Source organism: Haliaeetus leucocephalus, unplaced genomic scaffold (genome assembly GCF_000737465.1).
Source record: "Haliaeetus leucocephalus isolate CR32 unplaced genomic scaffold, Haliaeetus_leucocephalus-4.0 Scaffold751, whole genome shotgun sequence".
NCBI classification, from domain to species: domain Eukaryota; kingdom Metazoa; phylum Chordata; class Aves; order Accipitriformes; family Accipitridae; genus Haliaeetus; species Haliaeetus leucocephalus.
Genome location: NW_010973187.1, coordinates 6,555,801 through 6,575,277, shown reverse-complemented (window position 1 = coordinate 6,575,277; position 19,477 = coordinate 6,555,801). Strand labels below are relative to the sequence as shown.

Below are 19,477 nucleotides of genomic sequence, written 5' to 3'. Positions count from 1 at the left end.
GTGAGTGAGCAGCTGTGTGGTGCTTAGTTTCTGGCTGGGGTTAAACCATGACACCTTGTCATTGAAAAGACAGGGTTTCAGCACTTGTTCTCAGGAACAAGTCAAAAGCAGTCCAGCAAAAAGGGATGGGAAGGCCAACCATGCAATGTAACCCTGGGCATGCCCTTCCCAAGTATACAATGCAGCATAACTGGCCAACTTACTCCGCAGGAGGAATGAGTAGGAAGGTGTACAAATCAATTATTTCCCCTACTCCGCAAACGTTTTGACAAGGAATATGATGACATTCAGGATGGGATATTTGATGATGGGTTCTTCTGTTTGTTTTACAAGCAATTCAGAATAATTACTGAGAAAACACCTTTTGGTCAATATGAAGAATAACTACTGAGAAAACACTTTTTAGTCCCTCAGGATAGAATAGCTTTAGATAGCTAGAATGTAAATATTTGTATCTGAGGCTGTCTTGACTCCATTTCTAGTTGATGGAGCAAAATCAGTCCATCAGGACATGGTTCACTGTAACCTAATATAGATTTTAAAACTTTTCATGAACAGAGTGGTTTTAGATGCTCATGTCTACATCAGGGTGCAAAGGATGATGTTCTCTGCATGCCTATTTCTCTCCATTAACTAGAAAAGCACACTAAGTGACTAGCTCAGGTATACTTTTACTGTGCAGACACTTATATATAGCTAGAACCAATCTCATCCAAAATAATCACATTAATTCTTCTGTCATCTGCCCTCCTTCACCTCATGTGAGAAATTAAATCATAAGGTGTTAAGGACAGAGACCTTGTGCAGCACCTAATGTAATTTCAGATATTCAGCACCATTTTCAGACTTAATAATAAATTTCATGGCAGATTCACCTGTTGATTAGCCAAATCACAGGGATTTTTTCCTAAAAACATACTTTTCTGAATCAAGCTTTTTGAAGTCTGAGCTACTGTAGGATTTATTTCAGCTTATTCTGTCACTCTTCATATTTTAAATAAGCAATATTTGCAACGTTTACTAAGAATATAAACTTTTCGTGAAATTTACTCATAACTTGCTATCAGTTTTCCACACTGCTTCCCCCAAATGTTTTCCAGTTTTCATTTCCATAGATAAAGAGATTATGTCAATTCTTAACTATTCCTCATTTATCAAGAGGCATTCTTTTGTCAACAAGCTTCATATTCTGAAATCTTCTCTTTCAAATTAACTGTAATGCAGCTTCTTCTTTTGTCCAACATACTGTGGCAAGCCACACTATCCCCTATCAAATGAACACAAAAAGCAGCAGAGGGTCTTTAGGGGAGGAGGGATGTCAAGTATAAAGTCAGTAGCTAGAACTGACTGCAGCTGGCAGGGCAGAAACAGTGCAAGTATTCACCAAAGTGATCCAACATATTCTTTAATGTACCATTTTGCTACCTTGTGCTCTAACATTGTACATGTACACAGCCTCGGTACCTTCCACCCTCATCAAAACCTGGAAGGGGTCCATGGTACAGATACAATGCTACAAATTTATTTCACATGTGATACAATATAGTTGATTTTGCTGAAGTGACAGGTGGGGTGTAAGTACCTAAAGAGAACATAATCCAGACAGGGATATACAAGAGCACATTAGGCAGGGAGAGGGGACCATATCAGAACTAGTCCAAGGAGTGTATCTGTACAAAGAACATAAAATTACAGCCAACTCTTCGACCAGTGATTCTGAACCATCTTTCATGCTATTCCTGAAGTTGTAATTATATACATTATTATATGTGCAGGGAAGTAAAAGACATATTTAATAAGTAAAGGCTTGCAAAATTAAGATCTTGACAGGATATCTGTGTCCTTACAACTCTGCTGAAGTAAACACCAAGGAGCAAGTAAAGCTACTTAGGTTAAAAGACAACGGCAGCAAAAAGTAAAGCAGACAAAATTGCCTTGAGTAGTCTTAAACCTGGAATCAGACATCAGTTCTAGCCACCACAGAAGTGAAGAAATGGGGACCCTCAGCATAACTGTTTTACCACAAGGGCTAGTTTTAGTTTTGAAATTGTACTTCACTGAACCAGGTTCTATACAAACGCTCAATAAAGAGATGGTTCATTCCCCCGAACAGGTTGTGATCCAAGTTGTCAGAGAAACCAGTCAAGTTATTTTTAAGAAAGAGATAGATAAATTTTATGAAGAGTGTTAATTATGTCACCTGGGAGCTCAACAGGTTCTTTCTAGTCTTATACCTTCCTAGTCATATCATCTTAAATCAAGATATTTGCAAGAGAACTAATGAACTCTACCCTAATTCTCCAATTTACTTAGTATTGTGTCCTAACTTATTTCTATGAATAGCTGGTGATTCTGGAATAGATTATGTGCATACACTAAATGGTTAAAGCAAAGTGATTAAAAAACTTACCATATACAGGCTGTTTTTAGATATATGTTATCAAGAGAGGTTGTGCAGTACTTGCTTAATTAATCTTTGCTGTCTTAACAGATGAACCAGATGTACTATTATGTTCTTTGTTCTTCCCTAAAGAGGGGATGAGCCGATTATTTATCTCCAAACAATAGGAGTTCATGTACCACAGTGAAGAATTTTTTTTTTAATCTGGGAGGCAATCACTAACAAGCTTCAGCTGCAACTGCTTGATGTAAACACAGTGTGAATTTGTTCCTGGAGTATTAAACAATGTTTCTTCTATTAAGTACATGAAACCAATTTCTAAATAAGTATGTAAAGAAAGAGATGGAAAGGTCAGAGTTTGGAAGGAGTGAAACTCTGTTTCATCTTTCATGTATTCATATTTACTACTTTTATACACTAACACATTTTCATAGATAAGTTAAAATTTGAAGCTTCAAATACTGTTTACAAATAACGTGCCGAGAGCACAGAAGTTAAAGAAACTGTTGGTTGACGCAACACATTCCCTATGTTACACAGCATGCAATCTAAGACATGTGAAGGGCACAAAGGAATATATAACATTGAGTTCACAGGAACACAAGAATTATTTGTGAAAGCTATTATTAGTTAAAGCACAAGGTAGCAAAATAGTACATTAACAGATTCACGGATTCTATAAAGCTCTTCATCAGTACTGTAGCAAACTTGCATGCCCACCTCAAAATCACATTTTTTATTTGATTGTATTTGAAAAGTAAAAATTATTGTAAATCGATTTCGGAAAGCCTTAACATATAGCTACTTACTATTTTATAAGAGTCTGAAAAATCTTAGGGAGATGCTACTGAAATAAAAAAAACTAAGATTAAGTAACAAGAAAGTTTTGAAATGAGTCAATTTTTCTAGGTAAAAGAACAAATTTAGGAATTCTCTTTATCTTCCTGATAAACTCGATCTCCTCTGAAGTCCTCCCTCCCTCCCTCTCAATAGCCTTTCACCTGCCATAACCAAAATTTCTTCCATAAAACTGGTTTTCAATAATTCACAACAGTATCTCATCTTAAATACCTTAAGTGTTTTTAAGACATAGATTAAGTGCCAAGCTGGGCACGATTATACCAGAAGCTCTTTGCAGAAATAAGGTAAGTTTTCTACCTTAAATTACTGAAAAGAAAGAATTCTAATAGAATAGAATAGAATTTGATTAAGAAAGCCTCCCAAGAGACTGTAAAGCTGTATTAACAGTATACCCCCAAAAATGAAAACAAGATCAAACTAGGACAAAAAACATAACATAGCTCAAACAGTTTTTTCTAAAAGATCTTTTCTGTATCAGCTAAAACTAAAAAGAATCAAGCGTATTAGTTTCTTCACAATTTTAGTTAGGAAGTACTACTTGAACTACGAATACTTTTATTTTCATTCATGGCCATGCTGAAACTTAAAAAAAAAAAAATACAGTCAGCTATCTGGTTAAAATTAAGTAATGTTTTCTCATCTCCTTTTGCTTAACAGCAGGCTCTCTCAAGCTGCCATAGTTAGTGCTAAAGTGTTAACCTATGTTGCCATGCTGTGCATCACACTAAGTTCCCATTTCAGCTCATGATTTTCTGCCAGATTAGTCCAGTGACCAATAACAGAAAATAAGAAAATAAGAGTTATTTATTACCCCTTATCACCATCTTCCCAAACCTACTGAAAAATGAACAGAGTACTGATCAATAGATTACTGCGCTTTCTAATTAATAGACAGATCCAGCAAAATAAAACATGTCTGATGTAGAATACACTTATAAAAGAATATAGGCATTAGGATCAAGTACAACAGTAATAATATAAACTTATCCAAAAAAAATGCAGCTACAAATTTTCCAACTGCTAAGAAAGCTGTTCTAACAATTTAAAAAAATCTTTTAGGTATGGGCAGCCATGAAGTCACAGGATCAAAAGGTTGCATTACAAACCCATTTGGACAATAAACCTGCAGGGGATATACAAATTATATAATAATGTTGTATATGACATTCTGTAAGACTAACAAGTATTCTCTGCTAGCAAGATGTGTCTACGTATCTTCCCTCACACTGAAAGTGAAATTTATTTGGACCAGTAATGAGAATGAGATAACCCCAGAGTCTACAGTTTATATTTGATCATTCCTGTCATTGGAAGGCTATGAAGCAAAGGTCTTCTGATGGACTAGATAGAGAGGTATACCATAAATCTTAACTGTTCTTATGAAGAAAAAAAGAAAAGAAAAAAAAAAAGCTTTTAAGACCTTTTCCATTTAGTTCCATTTTTTGGTACAAGTAAATGCTCCCCCCTACAAGAAATTACAGCAGGACCATTCTGGGGATGACAACTCCCATGGCCAGACTGGATTAAGCTGTGTAATTTTATGTACTTTCCTCTGAAGGAAGAGGAGGACAGTGAAATGCAAACAGTCATTTGCAGATTAAATCAATAGGGCAGAAGCAGAGGTTGATGACATCCTCTCTTGCAATTTAAGCCTAGAACTCAAATTATAAAAATAGGGAAATACATAACAGTATGTTTGTTTATATCCCAGAAACAAAATTTAAGAAAATGTACATAACACAACTCCAGGAGACACTAACTTTTACAATCATCTCACTTCTGAATGTTCACTACTTGATACTCAATAATTCAACATTTTAACATATAAAAGAATTATTCAAATATATCAACATTTTTGTATACAACTATTTGAATCTTTACCTAATTTTGAGGTACTGCTGCTCAGTACTGCCTAATGGGTGTATAAAGCAAAGTAAGACACTTTCCAAATTCAAATGCATCATATACTGTAATTATGTCTTGAATCAGCTCTCAATATTATCTATCAGATTAAAAACCTTTTTAAAAAAAAAAATTCAACAACAAGAAAACTCACCACAATATGAACTCCAATCACGAGTTCTGAATGCTAAATTCATCTGAGAACAGAATAGAAATAGATTCTACCAAGAAGTCATCCCACACCCTTATGTAGCTGATGTTTGCTACAAACTTCTCAATTATTTCAGGTAAAATTTTAGCACTGACTCTACCTGGTTACCCAGAAAAAAGACATGCACAACACTTTGGAACTTTCACAGTGAAGGGGAAGCAAATGAAAGTTGTTTCAGAGAAGAAAAAGCAGAATCAGCAGGAATTTTTATTTTTCCAGCACTTTGCTTGTTTTCAAAAAGACTCATGGCAAAAAAATAATCTACTTACGGACATATAACCAATACTTGAGAATGTTCTGTATTTTTCACACACTCTAAAATAAAAACAGCTCCCATTCATCTTCATTCTGCTTCATAATAAGGCCTCTTAGGGAATAGCATAGCACAACACACCTTTTTAACTAGACCTTTTTCTCTGGAAACTCACCTACCTGCTCACTTTTCAGTGGAGAGTATTCTATTAGTGTTAAAGGCTCTACTCAGGCCAGATGTAAAATGTTCCTATGAGCAGTTCCCGCAATAGCAAGGAAAGCTGGAACACAATACAGGAACAGCTGATCTAGCAAAAACGTATAATTCTCATTCTGCCAAGCATTGTCAAGTGTAGAATGGAAAACTTTGTATTTTCAAACTTTAATACAATCTGAGCTTACAGAAGCAATTATAGTGTTTTCCATTTGAAAAAACCTGTTAAGTTGACAGTATTCCTCTTTTATCAAATTTGCTACATCAAGGTGATCTAACATAAAGCACTAACAGAGTTAGTACTACAATCCTGATGTGGTTATCTGATGTCCAAAAAGGCTATGCCATAATAAAAGCAAACCCTGCATCAAATAAGTAGATAATAAAATCAGACACCTTTCCCATCTTGCAATCAGCATTTTACCATAGTCGGCAATTTACAAAAAAAAGGAATTTTAAATATGAAATTCTCATCTGAAGAAGCAAGATATAAAGTATGCTTCTAACACAACAGGGACAAAGAAATCTTGCAGGTAAATTGCCATGTACCATTCCAGTTTACATACCTAATACTAGCTATTCTTTAATCTATCCATGTAAGACAGACAAGAAAGCAAGACAAAAATGAAAACAAACCTTTCAGATTTTTATGCTCCAGGAAAGGGCACTTTTTTTTTTTAATTAAAGGAAATTACATTCCTGTGGCTCCCTCCAGCTGGAAGCATGCTATGTACACCAGTGTTTTTGTGTATTTCTAATAGACCCATATTACATTGGCACTTCACACACTACTCTGAATTTCCTATCTGCAGACTTACTCTAACTTCAGGTAAAAAGCTCTTGCTCTGTGGCCAACAATTTGCAGTGCTGTTTATCGTTTTGCCAGATTGGAAAATTTTAAGTTTGTTAACCTTTGTTCCAAATTCTTACACATTTGTACCTACATTAGTTTCAGGCATTTGTAGTACTCTTAGGGAAATTCAGATGCTTTTATGCTTTTCTTAGATCTAGTATTGAACAGATAAGAAATGTCTAATAAATGAAATGTAGACTATGATGTGTAAGATACCTGATGTGTCACCATATTCCCACAGCGATAAAGAGCCTTTGTAGAAATCCCTGTTTCCAAATGTACTATAATCTACCTGAAAATATTCACTGAATATGAGTAACAGTAAAACCAAACCTGATTCTGAATGTAGAGACCAAACTTTAAGATGACCTAACAGTCCAACTTTAATGCATTAGAGTGAAAACGCAAATAGAACTGAAGTTACTGATCAGTTACCTATTCAGTAATTTTCAGTTATTAGTATATTGTGAGAAGTTATCACACCTCTCTGCACAGATGTCTTTCCAAACACTCAGGGATGTATTAATAGGAATAAAATATGTGAAAGTATGCAAGACAAAGGCTTTCATTTCATTTTACCTACTACAGGTAACATCATAGCTCAAAAGTATAAGTAGATCTAGTCAATCCTCTTTATGAAAAGCATATTTCACAACAAAGAGGAAGCAAGATAAAACAGGTAGGAAATGAAAAATGGTTAGAACTGAACTGATTTGAAGAAGCAATTGAAAAATCATTTTGGTAGAGGAAAAAATATTGTTTAATTTTGGCTTGGAAACCATAACTATGACAACAAAAATATCTACTTGCTTACTGGTTATGATATGACATTAACAGCCCTTGTACCCTTCAATGTAAAATGAGCTGATATAATTTAAAGCAGTGCTGATAATTCTTGCACAACGTTTCATGCATAAATTGACTCATGTGTCCTATACTAAGGCACATTTTCCTAAAGAGAACAATGTTATATTTCTGTCTAAATGTGAGAAACCTAAAATGAAATACTACTCTTCTACAAACCAGAACTGAATAGACTCTCAGAACCTTTGCAAAATGCACTTGCGGGAGGCATTATAAAGTTTCTTTGTATCCCTCCGTTCTCTAACAATTGCACTTGGACACAATGCACATTTCATATTCTGCACAGTGGGTCCATGTGGACACACAAATCATGCTCCTGGTTGTTCTCTAAGCCTGAAAAAGCATCAACTGCTGTACCTGGGTAAGGGAGCCCTATGACTTATCTGTTGTTGTAGGATGCAGACATAGCTGCACTGCTTTTAGCACTGTGTGAAAGTACATTCACACTTTTTCATCATTAAAAAATAATGTTTTATCTTTTAAAATTCTTCAGCCACATGCTCGACCTCGCCATATATCCAACCAGAACATCAACTGTGCAAGTTTCGTCCCAGGCACAGAGTGTAACTGCCCAGTGCTGGTGGCAATACCATATTCAACTTATTAAATTATTACACAAAAGCGCATCTGAAGAAAAACATTTAAAGATCTTGTCCTCTGAAATGGTTGCAGAAATCAATAGTGCTTTAATGTCTGTTATCTCTTGGTTTAAAAACCAAGCAAATAAATTCAAACAAATTCAGTGGCATGCTACAGTAACACACAACGTGTTAAAAGCCAGTATCATGACAAGTTAGAACTACTAAGAAAAACATATGAATATTCTGGAGGAAAGGGAGCACTGAAAACTTCTCAAGTGAATATAGACCTATATTCACATATGTACTGACATCAATAAGCTAAAATTTTAAAAAAATAAATAAAAATCTTACTTTAACTGCCTCTCAAACAATCCTCACTAGATGTGTCATTTTTTTTTTTAAATAGCACAAAACCAAGAGAAATTTCAACTTTTATGGAGGTAACTGAAACAATTTTCATTTGCAGAAGCAGAAATTTGCATGTTTGTTTTTTCTCCCTGGTGCTACTCCCTTGTACTAGTTAGTGAGGAGAAAGAAAATGAATGAGCCCAATTCTTTCTCATGCAACCCAATTACAGCAAGAAGTTACAGCAGAAAAAACTTAGTCTCGTATCAATTGCAAAGATAATGCATCTGAAAGGAACATGTTAACTTTTTGTTTGAAATAAGTATGAGACCATTTTAAGGACTAATTAACATTAAAAGGCAGAAGTTAGATTAAGATTCAAATTTTAAGTTGAAATTCTATTTAGTGAAAATGAAACATTTTCAATAAACCCTAGCATTAAACAGAAAATTGAATTTTTGCTGCTTATTAGCATAAAATTTCATTTTTGAAAAGCTAATAACTGGAATTTTCATGTGAATAGAAATTATGCACAAAACCCACGAAGCAATAAGAAATATCACAAAATCAGCAACATGACAGATCTTAAAGCAGCTGCTAGTCCTTCTTGAATCTTGACTGAGATTGTTGATCAACTTTAAAACCAAGGCATGCTATTTTCTGACTGAACGTGGGGAGAATTAATAAGTATTTGGTTCATGTACAGCTTTTCAGTTTACAAATTAAAGAGCACATAAAAATTAATGTTGAATCAGTTAAGAAGCCAAATATTTGATTTAAAACATTTTAAACTTCTGCACAATTCAAGAACGATTTCCATGCTGTAGACACAAACAAGAAAATAAAAGCTTGCGGTATCTACCAATAAAATGAATCAATACTGCTAAGGATAACCCAGCTCCTAAATATTTACTTTATTTTAAAAATATATTTACAGAATAACTAATGTCGAAAATCAGTGAAATATAAATTGTTTTAAACTATTTCAAGAAAAAAAATGCAATTATATGTTACGCTCAGATTAAACTACTTCCAAAATCTATTTTAAATTCTATTGTATTTTATGTTACTTTACATTAGACATTTCAAGAATTTTTAACTAAAATTTAATGCAAAAATTGTTTTAATAATTAAAAATATTACAAAAATATAAGATTTTATCTTGGTATAAACAGATTGAATCTCAACTTCTTTGCCCTAACCCAGTTAAGGTTTACTAGAATCTTTTTCTATCTTTATAGCTTAATCTGCATAGTCAGAAAAATAAAGATTACAGATAACACTGCCATCTAGTGTACACTCTAAATTAGGATGAAGCATTTATTTGAATTTTTTCATTCTGCACTTTAGTCTAAGGGGGAACTACACTCCATATACAAACTATGTCTTCAGTACTACTTAACTGTGCATTGGAATAATGACATTTTTCCTGTCCTCTGGAATGCATGTTCAATATGCAGACATACTGATTTTGAAAATACATGGGAAAAGTCTGTTATATAATACATTCAGGACTTAAGTATACCAAGATAGTTTTGATAGCCAAAAATGAAGAGACTGTACAGCTAACCACCTACACAAAAGTTTTACCACGTAGTGGTCCCAGTCGTGTCAGCATCAGCATCCCCTTTTACATTACTTGAATAAATTAAACTGAAATTTGCTCCCTGAGACTATCAAAGTTCAGGCAAAGCTCTAAACTTCACAGCTGCAGTTGGACAGTCAATTGTTTTGCTTCTTGCCTGTTCTTTCATCTTATGCCTTAAAGGTTGCACTCTTTCCATCTTAAAAATGAAATTTTGTTGAAAGATCACAGTGACAGTGTGTGTCTTCAAATGCTTGCAGAAAGGCTTAAAAAACAAGAAGTACCTACGTGGTGGATCATCCATAGATTTAGAGCACAAGTGAAACTAATCTGAACACTACTTGGATTGTATCTCATTTTCTTTTGAGTTTCTGTAACAGTCTCATAAGACTCCCGTTTCATACTAAAATAAACCTAGATCAATCATTGTTGATAAACTAACATCATTAAACAAGACAACCACCTTTTGCCTCAGTATTCCAAGTTTCAGCTTCAACACTTTGTGTCTTAAATCAAAAAATGCACTACCTAGAGCAAAATACAAAACCAGCAACCTGTAAGGAAAGCAGTGTGACCAATACCTTGACTGACAACTCAATCAACAGACTTCACAGCACAGTGAATTAAAGAATCAACACAACATTCATAAAAAAGGATTTATCTCAGGCTACATTTGACACTAGCCAGAAAAAAAAAAGTGAATAGATACAGCTGACCAAATTTATCCATTTTTATGAACAGTAAGGTCCCTGTGCTCTTTGTACACCAAAGTTCCTATAAGTGGCTACAAGACTGCAGGCATCATCCAAAGTCTGGTCAGAAACTGCCTGCCTCAGCCACCTTTGATGTCCTTTCATATGGCATTTGCCCATAGGAAACTTCAACGTAGCTTTGAAATACAGAGTTAGGGTTCCTTCTGAAAGCACAGTGAATTCCTGAGGCGCTGTGAGATGACAGAAGAAAGGCAAGAAACAAGTACAGGATGCATAAACATGTCTAAACTTGATTTTTTTTCAGCCACTTCCTGAACACCTCTGAAAGCTAATCCATTGACATCTCAAGGGTTGTAGACTGTAAGCTGAAAAACCACTCATCTAGTTACAAAAAAGTAAATGCTTGTATTAACAGATTTTTTGTGGTTGTCTAAATTTCTCGTGCCTCAGATCATATAATAACTTTTAACTAAAGAAGCTTGAGAGAAAACATTATGTGAAGGTGTAAGTTGCCTACTGCATCTGTAAAGCACCTGGGTCCCCACCACTATTAACAAAGATATTCACATACCACTCATTAAATAAAGTACTACAACTCTCTAGCTTCTCTATTGCCTGATTTTACAATATGTATATTTATGGTTGGTTATTCTACAAAGTTGGGAGATTAATTTTGCCAAAAATTCGTGTGAGCACTGAACAGCGATGATAAAAGCAGTAGCAAAATTGTTTAGGCATCTTGAGCATACGTTTCCTAGAACTTTACATGAATACAGACATCAGATTTAAATAATCCTTGGTTAAACTTGAGACCTAACAAGGAAAGGTAGAAAATACTTCTATAAGTAAAAGTTAAGCACAACTGGAAAGCAGGAAAGAAATTGAGATATTCTAAGGTGGACATGAAAGATCTAAGAATCAAGTAGACAAAAAACCCCTATCTTTACTTATACAGAATAAGTATTTGCACTTGACAAACTCAGAGCTCTAGAGAAAACTCTACATTTACTTAATTCCACTCAACTCTATAGTTATGCTGCCATCTAGTGAAACCGGATACTGACTCTCCTCTGCAAGCCAAGTTGGTCCAAATGAAAAACAAGATACATGTATCACAGTAAACAGCTTTCACCTGCAAATACCTTATTCTTCCTCTGCTCCTTCCTCATCACTACATTTATGTTACATGTGTTCCAATGTGACTAATTTTGGCCATAGGACAGTGAACTTTTAGACACTTAACTTGAAATACAAACAGGCTACAGACTTCAATGAGAAGCCAAGGAACTAACCAGCACAGATCACACAGTCCAGGATCAGGAAAAAGTTAGCTATTAGAAGGTTTCAGATCATCATACAGAAAGTCTTGAATTCATAGCTAGTAATACAGATAAATATTACTCTGAGCCTTCAACTTAAATTACTGTTGTGGTTGTTTTCTCATTACTTTTAATTAGAATGATGACTTACAAAAAACAATGTAAAACCTTTTCAAAAATTCCAGATACTAAAAAGGAAATAAAGAAAGTAAGTACACACTCACCTGGGAAAATATATTTGCAGTTGGAGCAACTCTGTTGTCCACAATACTATATAATATTGCTAATAGTCTGTCCAAGGGAAATGGCTTTGGCCCAAGGAGGTGATTACTGGTCTGCAACAGAAACAATACTTTTCAATCCAATAGATCTTTCCTGGAGTACCACACGATGTTATTCTCACATCTTTTTAGTCTCTGGGGAGGCACTATAATTCACAGTAGTGTTTCACACAGCCACTTACATATTATGGAAAACACTGAATACATGCTTATTGATCACAAAGACATAGACAGAGCTCTATTTAACATGGCAAGAGTTCAAACTGCACAATAAATAGCAACATTTTTGAGCTATAACAGAAGATCTGATGCCAAATTTCCTGTCACTAGTTATAGATTTACTTGTCCTATTAAATTACCTTGCCCAATCTAAGCATTAAAGAGGAAAGACCGCATTTTATGGCATTCTCACAGTGCACATAGTTTTCTTCACAGTTTATCAACAGTAAGACAAGTTGGGCTTCTTAAAAGCACAGAGTTTGTAGCTAGTGAAAAAACGTAAAGGTTTAGATTTAGTCTATTGTCTACAGTCAGTCTATAATCCATGATCACCCAGAAAGTACTGCACATAACAGAACAATAGCTTTATAAATCTATACAAGTATCAAACAACTTTTAAGTATATTTTGCTTACTGAAGACAAATATTTTACTAGCATTTGCTTTTTGAAAAAGCATAAAAAGAGAAGATTCTGCTAAAGTATCAACATATCCACCTTCTTTGAATTGTTTTAGTCAAAGTCTTTTCACTTCCTCTCACAGAGGTGCAAAATCATAACAAGAGTTCCTCATCTTAAATGCCATACTAAACTACTCCAATAAACAGCCTTACAGTCTAGAACATGAGTAGACTAACTTGGCAATGGGGACCAATTCTAATACAGGAAATTATATTTAAACATAGGAAAAAAACCTTTTTTTACCCCGAGAGCTGTTAAACACTACAACTTACTGCCTAAGGCAGGTTGTGGAATCTCCATCCTTGGAGATATTCAAAACCCAACTGGACATGGTCCTGAGCAACCTGCTCTAGGTGACCCTACTTGAGCAGGGGGGTTGGACCAGACCAGAGGTCCTCACCCACCTCAGCTCTTTTGTGAATTTCAATTTCTAAAACTAATTTACAACAAAAAAACCAAAACAAAACAAAAAAATCAATCAACTATCTCTGCAGGAATAAAATGTATTAACTGCGTGGTTTTTTCCAACAAAATGGCTGATTTTTTTTATATTTTTGGCTGATTTTAACTTTTTAGTTTTCATTTTCTCTTTTGCTTCCTTTATACCACAATGAAAACGTTACCATTTTGATACCAAAACCAAAGAAAACATTTTTGATCGGGAAATTAGAAATGAGAACACTTCAACTTGCTGTTTTGCACAGGAAATGCCTTTACTACTATATTTCTACTTTCTTAAAATACACTCAATCATAAGATCATTCCAGCTGGAAGGGACCTTAGGAGGTCTCTAGTCAAACCCCTCCTGATCAGAGCAGGGTCAGCTAGGAGATCAGGCCAGGTTGCTCAGGATTTTACCAGTGCACTCTTGGAAACCTCCAAGGACAGAGACTGCACCACCCCTCTGGGAAACCAGTGTCACTGCCTGGCTGTCCTCATAAAGAAAAAGGTTTTCCTTAAATCCAGTATAAACATCTCATTTCAGCTTACACTCGTCGTTTCTCACCCTCTCACCATCCACCTTTGTATCATAGAACCTTAATGATCTCTTTGCAGGTACAGGAACAGGCTGGTTTTAGGCCTCCCTTCTCCAGCTTGTACAACTGCAGTTCCCTCAGCCTCTCCTTGCAGGGCAAGTGCTCCAGCCTCTGACCATTTTGATACCTCTCTGCTGAACTTGTTCCAGTTTATTGATATGTGTTTTGTACTGGAGGGGGGCAAAACTGGACAGAGTATTCAAGATGCAGCCCAAAGAGCGCTGAGCATGAGGGCCCAGAGTACATCCACCTCACATGACTTTAGCTGGCTAAAGCAGAGTTCAGCTGGCTGAACCCAAGGTCAGCTCCTTTGCTGGTAAGAGCTGCTGTATAAAGAGCTACCTGCCAGCTACAGACAAACTGTGTTATCAGAACACAGCATATTTACTCAACTTTGCATTTACAGAGCTGTTCTCTCCCTTACCCTTCTTTTGCACCATACACATCATCTTCACACCTTAGCTGGCACTGATGGACACTTTAGGCATTACAGGTTATCATATGTAGTAACGTTGAATTCAACTGAATTCACAGAAATATGAGTTCCTGATTTTTCAATGTTAAATATTTTTAAAATAACCCATTCCACAAAAAGGAGAAGTACAGTTCATAGGGCAGAACTGGGTAGTATTACAACTCAGGCAGCATTGTTAGGACTACAGAGATTTATTTATGACCCAGACTGTCAAAAGTTCTGACAATGTAGCGTACATTAGTTTCTTCTTACTAACAGAGCAGCCAAGATTAAAGAGGAATTTCAAAAGAAAGTTTGTTTCAAAATGCTTCTGGGAAAGAATACGTCTCAAATATATCACGAGCACATCTATGGCGTTAGTCAACAGTGAAACGCAACCACTCATTTCTTCAGCAAAACAAAAAGTATATATTTCCAATACATGCTTTAGCTTTTCAAATCCAGGAGGTGTCCCCAAAGCTACCTCTTGGCTAACAAAGAAAGCAGTGTGAAAAATAATGAAAACATGTAGTCACAACTTTAGCACGGCACCCTCAGTCAAGAATGAAGGTATGGTGTAAGTTATGAACTGTACAATCCCCTGCCCTTCTCTTTCTAAACACGCCAGTTCTGTGAAGCATATTCTTTATTATCAACAGAAAAAGTCAACAAACATACAGTAATTAAAATGTGTGCACTCCAAGCAGCTAGCAAGCACAATTAGCATGTAGTAACCCCTGAAGTTGTGTTTAGTATGCAATTACTTCACAAGGTTCTTGCGCTTAATATTATCAGCTCTCTCATTAGACAGAATACTATTTTGAACTTTCAAATTATTTGAGAGAAATGCTTTCTTCTGGAAGTCAGAAGAGTTAATTCTAAGAGAGTGTAACTTCTAGAAGCACCACTTCATTTTTATTTCTTTGATAGAAATAAATTCCTGGATGAATAAGAATGGTTTAGAAGTCCCTCCAAACAGAACATGGTGAAACATTTAGAAATCTTCGGCAAGAAGCTAAGGCAGAATACTACATAAAATAGTATTTATAAAAATCCAAGGGACCCTCAGCTCACTTAAAAACAAAGATACCTTCCACATTTAGAAAACCTCTTCAAAAAGTTTTATAGCCATCAAATTAACACTGTGAGTCCTCTATCATCTTTCCACCTTGGCAACACACTTGTCTAATGGTTCAAAAAAGACTTTTCCCCAACTGCCACTATCTATACTTGTGCTTTTTATCTACAGAGTTTCATGTTCCCACTGTTTAACTGGCCTAAGTCCTTCACTGTCCCACAAATGCGAGCCACATGTTCACATTCCAAAATTTCATGAACAAGAATGAGAAGCAAAAGCATTCTTTAAAGAGCAAAAGCTTAACCCAAACTAAATTACTTGCACAAAGGAAAGTCCTTAACCTCAGCTGGCTGAATTTTCAACCTTTTAAGCATATACTTAAAAGACAGAACTATACTTCTCACTTTTTTTAGCAGAAGGCATTTCTGAACTTCCCTGGTTGCTATGGCAATGAATCGTCTTTAGTTGTAAGCTAGAAATTCTGATACAAAACAAATCCTAGACTGAAGTTGAAGCAGATATACTAGACAAAACTCTTTTCCAGTAAAATAACCCACACCAACACATTTGATCCTCTGATGGACTGACATCTGAAAAAAGCATACTCCTGCAAAAGTAGCTTCACCAGAAGATCTCTCACTTGTCACTAAACTGGAAAAACATTGTTCCAGGGCAATCATGCAAAGAAACCCAACAAATTCTGCTGCTATCAGCAACAAGGCAATTAATAGAATGATAAAGTCCATTTTTTTCCCCTCATTCACAAGATTTACTTTTTCTAATAAAAACCCCCATGGCCTCTGGACTGAACAGAGTTAAGAATCAAGAAACAGATTTTTAGTCTGGCTGTACCTAAACTTTTAAGGAAGGATTTATTTCACTTAATGTTAGCTTCCTGCCAAGTAGGTATATACAGCCCAACTAGTTTCCTAAGTTCCCATTATAGCCAGTAGAAATCTAATCAATACAGTTTATGGTGCAATTCATCTGACTGAACATAGAACCAACTTTAGTATGAGACGAATCACACCCTACAATCCAATGACTGCATCAACTAGCTCTGCACTGTCTATAAAAAGACACTAGCTTAGATGCAGGCACCCACTTGGAGTTAGGCGAATCTGATCTGTAAATCAGTCTTTAGACAAGCTCCTCTGAGGGAAGGTATATTGATACAAGCTATCACACCAACTGAAGCAAGTGAGCCATTATTTATAACACTACACAGGTAATCCTTTATCCCTGTATTTCAGGTTCCCTCACTACAGAATCATAGTACCAAAATATATAAGTTTACATCTGGGTGACTGTATCTCTGTGCAAATGTTTATAAAGGTACAGTAAAAGGAACATAGGTCTGGAAAATCCTGTTGGGACCTGCAGTCCTGTTCTCCGTTATCACAGCTACCATGCCTCAAAAACTTGCAAGACCAGACTGTTCTCTAACCTACAAGCAGTTTCAGTTTCTGGCATCAATACTTAGAGCAAAAGGGTCCTTACTTGTAAACTATAAAGCAACACATAAGCAGAGAACCAGTGCTCTGTAACTAGAAGCAAAGGTACTCTCAAAATGCCACAAAGTTCCCGTCCCGTTTGTTAAACCCTAAGACGCACTCCTGTTTCTTGCATGCAATCAGAGTTTAATGTAACACTGTCAACTCAAGAGATATTTTCTGTTAACTATATTTGACTTATTAGGATTATGAAGTTCTAATTCTCAAAGTAACACTAGTTTTTAATAGAACAAAGAGGTGCAAGAATTAGATCATTTGCAGTCTTAGAAGTCTTTCCTGATTATGCAAGTTACTTGTTACAGTTGGAGAACAAACCAAGTTTCTTTAGCTGCACACATGTTTAACCATGCTTTCAGAATCAGTTCAATGCTTAGGTTGTAGGGTAAATGTAAAGTCTACAGAATTAGAATTAACCTAAAAGTTAAAAAAGTAACTGAAATCTTACTCATCTTTTTGACCATGAATTTTGTTTACATTATGTTTATTTACATTTGTTTGAGTTACCTTCATTTACAGTTCTTTCCTTAGTACCTCCTTCTGTTCTGTTTCTGTACCTACTCAGCATTTAGTTTGCTGCAGGAGCAATAATAAAATAAAAACCAATTTATGATTAATGCAGGCACTTCTGAACACTAAGTAGTGAACCTGGATACAAGTCCCTTTAACATAAATAATGACACAAGAGAACAAGCTCTATGGTACAGTTAAGGTGATTACGACCTCAGTATTTCTTTATCAAATCTCTATTTTCCTCTTTCTTTTATGTTCCTAGCTGTTCCCATCTCCCTGCTTGTTCCCAAGTTGGAAATCTATTGCCAAGAAAGAATAAAACAAAACAACTTTCCTGCAGAGGATGCAAGGAAAGAAGAACATTTTGGTCTAAGATACAATAATTATTCCTTCTCCTGAAAATTATTTATCAGCTAATTAAGACATGGAGGTATTTCAAGAATTCACCACTCCTGAAAATGTTTAAACGCTCTGAAGTTCTCAGGAGTCCACATGCCAGCCACAAAACACACAAGGTCTATGTGTACAGGACACGCATATTCAGAAACTTCAGAATTCTTAAATTTACATAAATATCTACCTAGCGGTGCAACACATTGCACTGTTAAAGTAAAACCATGCTCACTTACACTTTCACATGCAAAAATTGTCCCCCTACAGAAATAAGAGAACTTGGAAAAAAGTCTTTGGATAGCCAAGGACTCTGTCCTCCTGCAGGGGCAGGAGGAAAATTAGGGAAAAGGCTATAGGAAGGATGAGAAGCAAAGGATTATTGGGCTAAGTATAATTTTAAAATTTTTCTCATATTATTTACACTGGCTGTAGCAGAGAGAAGAAAAGGATATAATGATTGTTTCAGCAGGGATTTAGTGCTGTCTGCACTGCTTTTCATTTACAGATTTGTTTAAAAACAAGTCAACAAGTTACAAATGTTAAAATTTGATTTCTCTATTTACATTACAATTAAATAAATTAAATAAATATACATAGAGGTATTTGCTTTTCCTAGCATATCAAGGCTCTGTCAGTAAAAACTGGTATAGCTCCACTGAAATCAATGATATTTACCTATTTCTAACCATGAAAAGTTTAGTTAATAGTCTGATAGAATCCTAAACAACAGACAGGAGTGCAAAGTTTCCAAGCCTCAACACACAAACTTAAGCTCTTATGCCTCACTGGGAATTCAAGTGACTTGACTTTCAAAACTACTAACCACCTATTACTCTAACATCTTTGAGAGAAATTCTGGTATCTGGCTGTTCCATGTACGATGTCCTTTAACTAGCTTTAAGCAGCACATTTTGTTATATACAGAAATATGGCTTTAGAAGACAAATTTATGCTACAGTTAAATTTTAATGAAATAAAAATGTGTGTATCATACAGAAATTTGTATCATATGAACAAATGCACCAATAATTGTTATTTATGCAATTCTGTTGTTTCTACAGTAAACAATAAGGCAAAACAAAACACAAAACCAGCAGTACAGTAGAAAGAAAATACTTGTTGCCAAGCTCAGCTTAGAAAGATAAAATACATACCTTTTCATGTTTCTTCATAAAGTTGGTCTTTCTAATTTTCCCATGATGCTGTAAACAACAGACAAGAGCAAATATCGTATGTAAATTATTTTATGCTCCTTCTATAGCAAAGACAGAATCAAAACAGTCAACAAAGAATTGTACACTATGTATGTTAGTATGCTAGTCTGGGTCTCCTTCTTTACTACATCTCCAGTATTTGTCTCTGATGCTACCAGCGATCCTTCTTACCAGAAGCCCTAAAATTACACTTGGCTTACTTCTTGCTTCATTGT

At 35.3% G+C, this 19,477-nt stretch overlaps 1 protein-coding gene across 1 annotated transcript in view; it reads right to left on the bottom strand.

Annotated features, from left to right (window-relative positions):
* ORC5 (origin recognition complex, subunit 5) overlaps positions 1 to 19,477 on the bottom strand; it is a 73,426-nt gene that overhangs the window by 28,149 nt on the left and 25,800 nt on the right. The window contains exons 12-13 of the mRNA XM_010580902.1: positions 19,203 to 19,250; positions 12,327 to 12,437 (exon numbers count right to left, since the gene is read on the bottom strand). Of these exons, the coding sequence (XP_010579204.1) occupies positions 12,327 to 12,437; positions 19,203 to 19,250 (159 nt within the window). The remainder of the gene's footprint in view (positions 1 to 12,326; positions 12,438 to 19,202; positions 19,251 to 19,477) is intronic.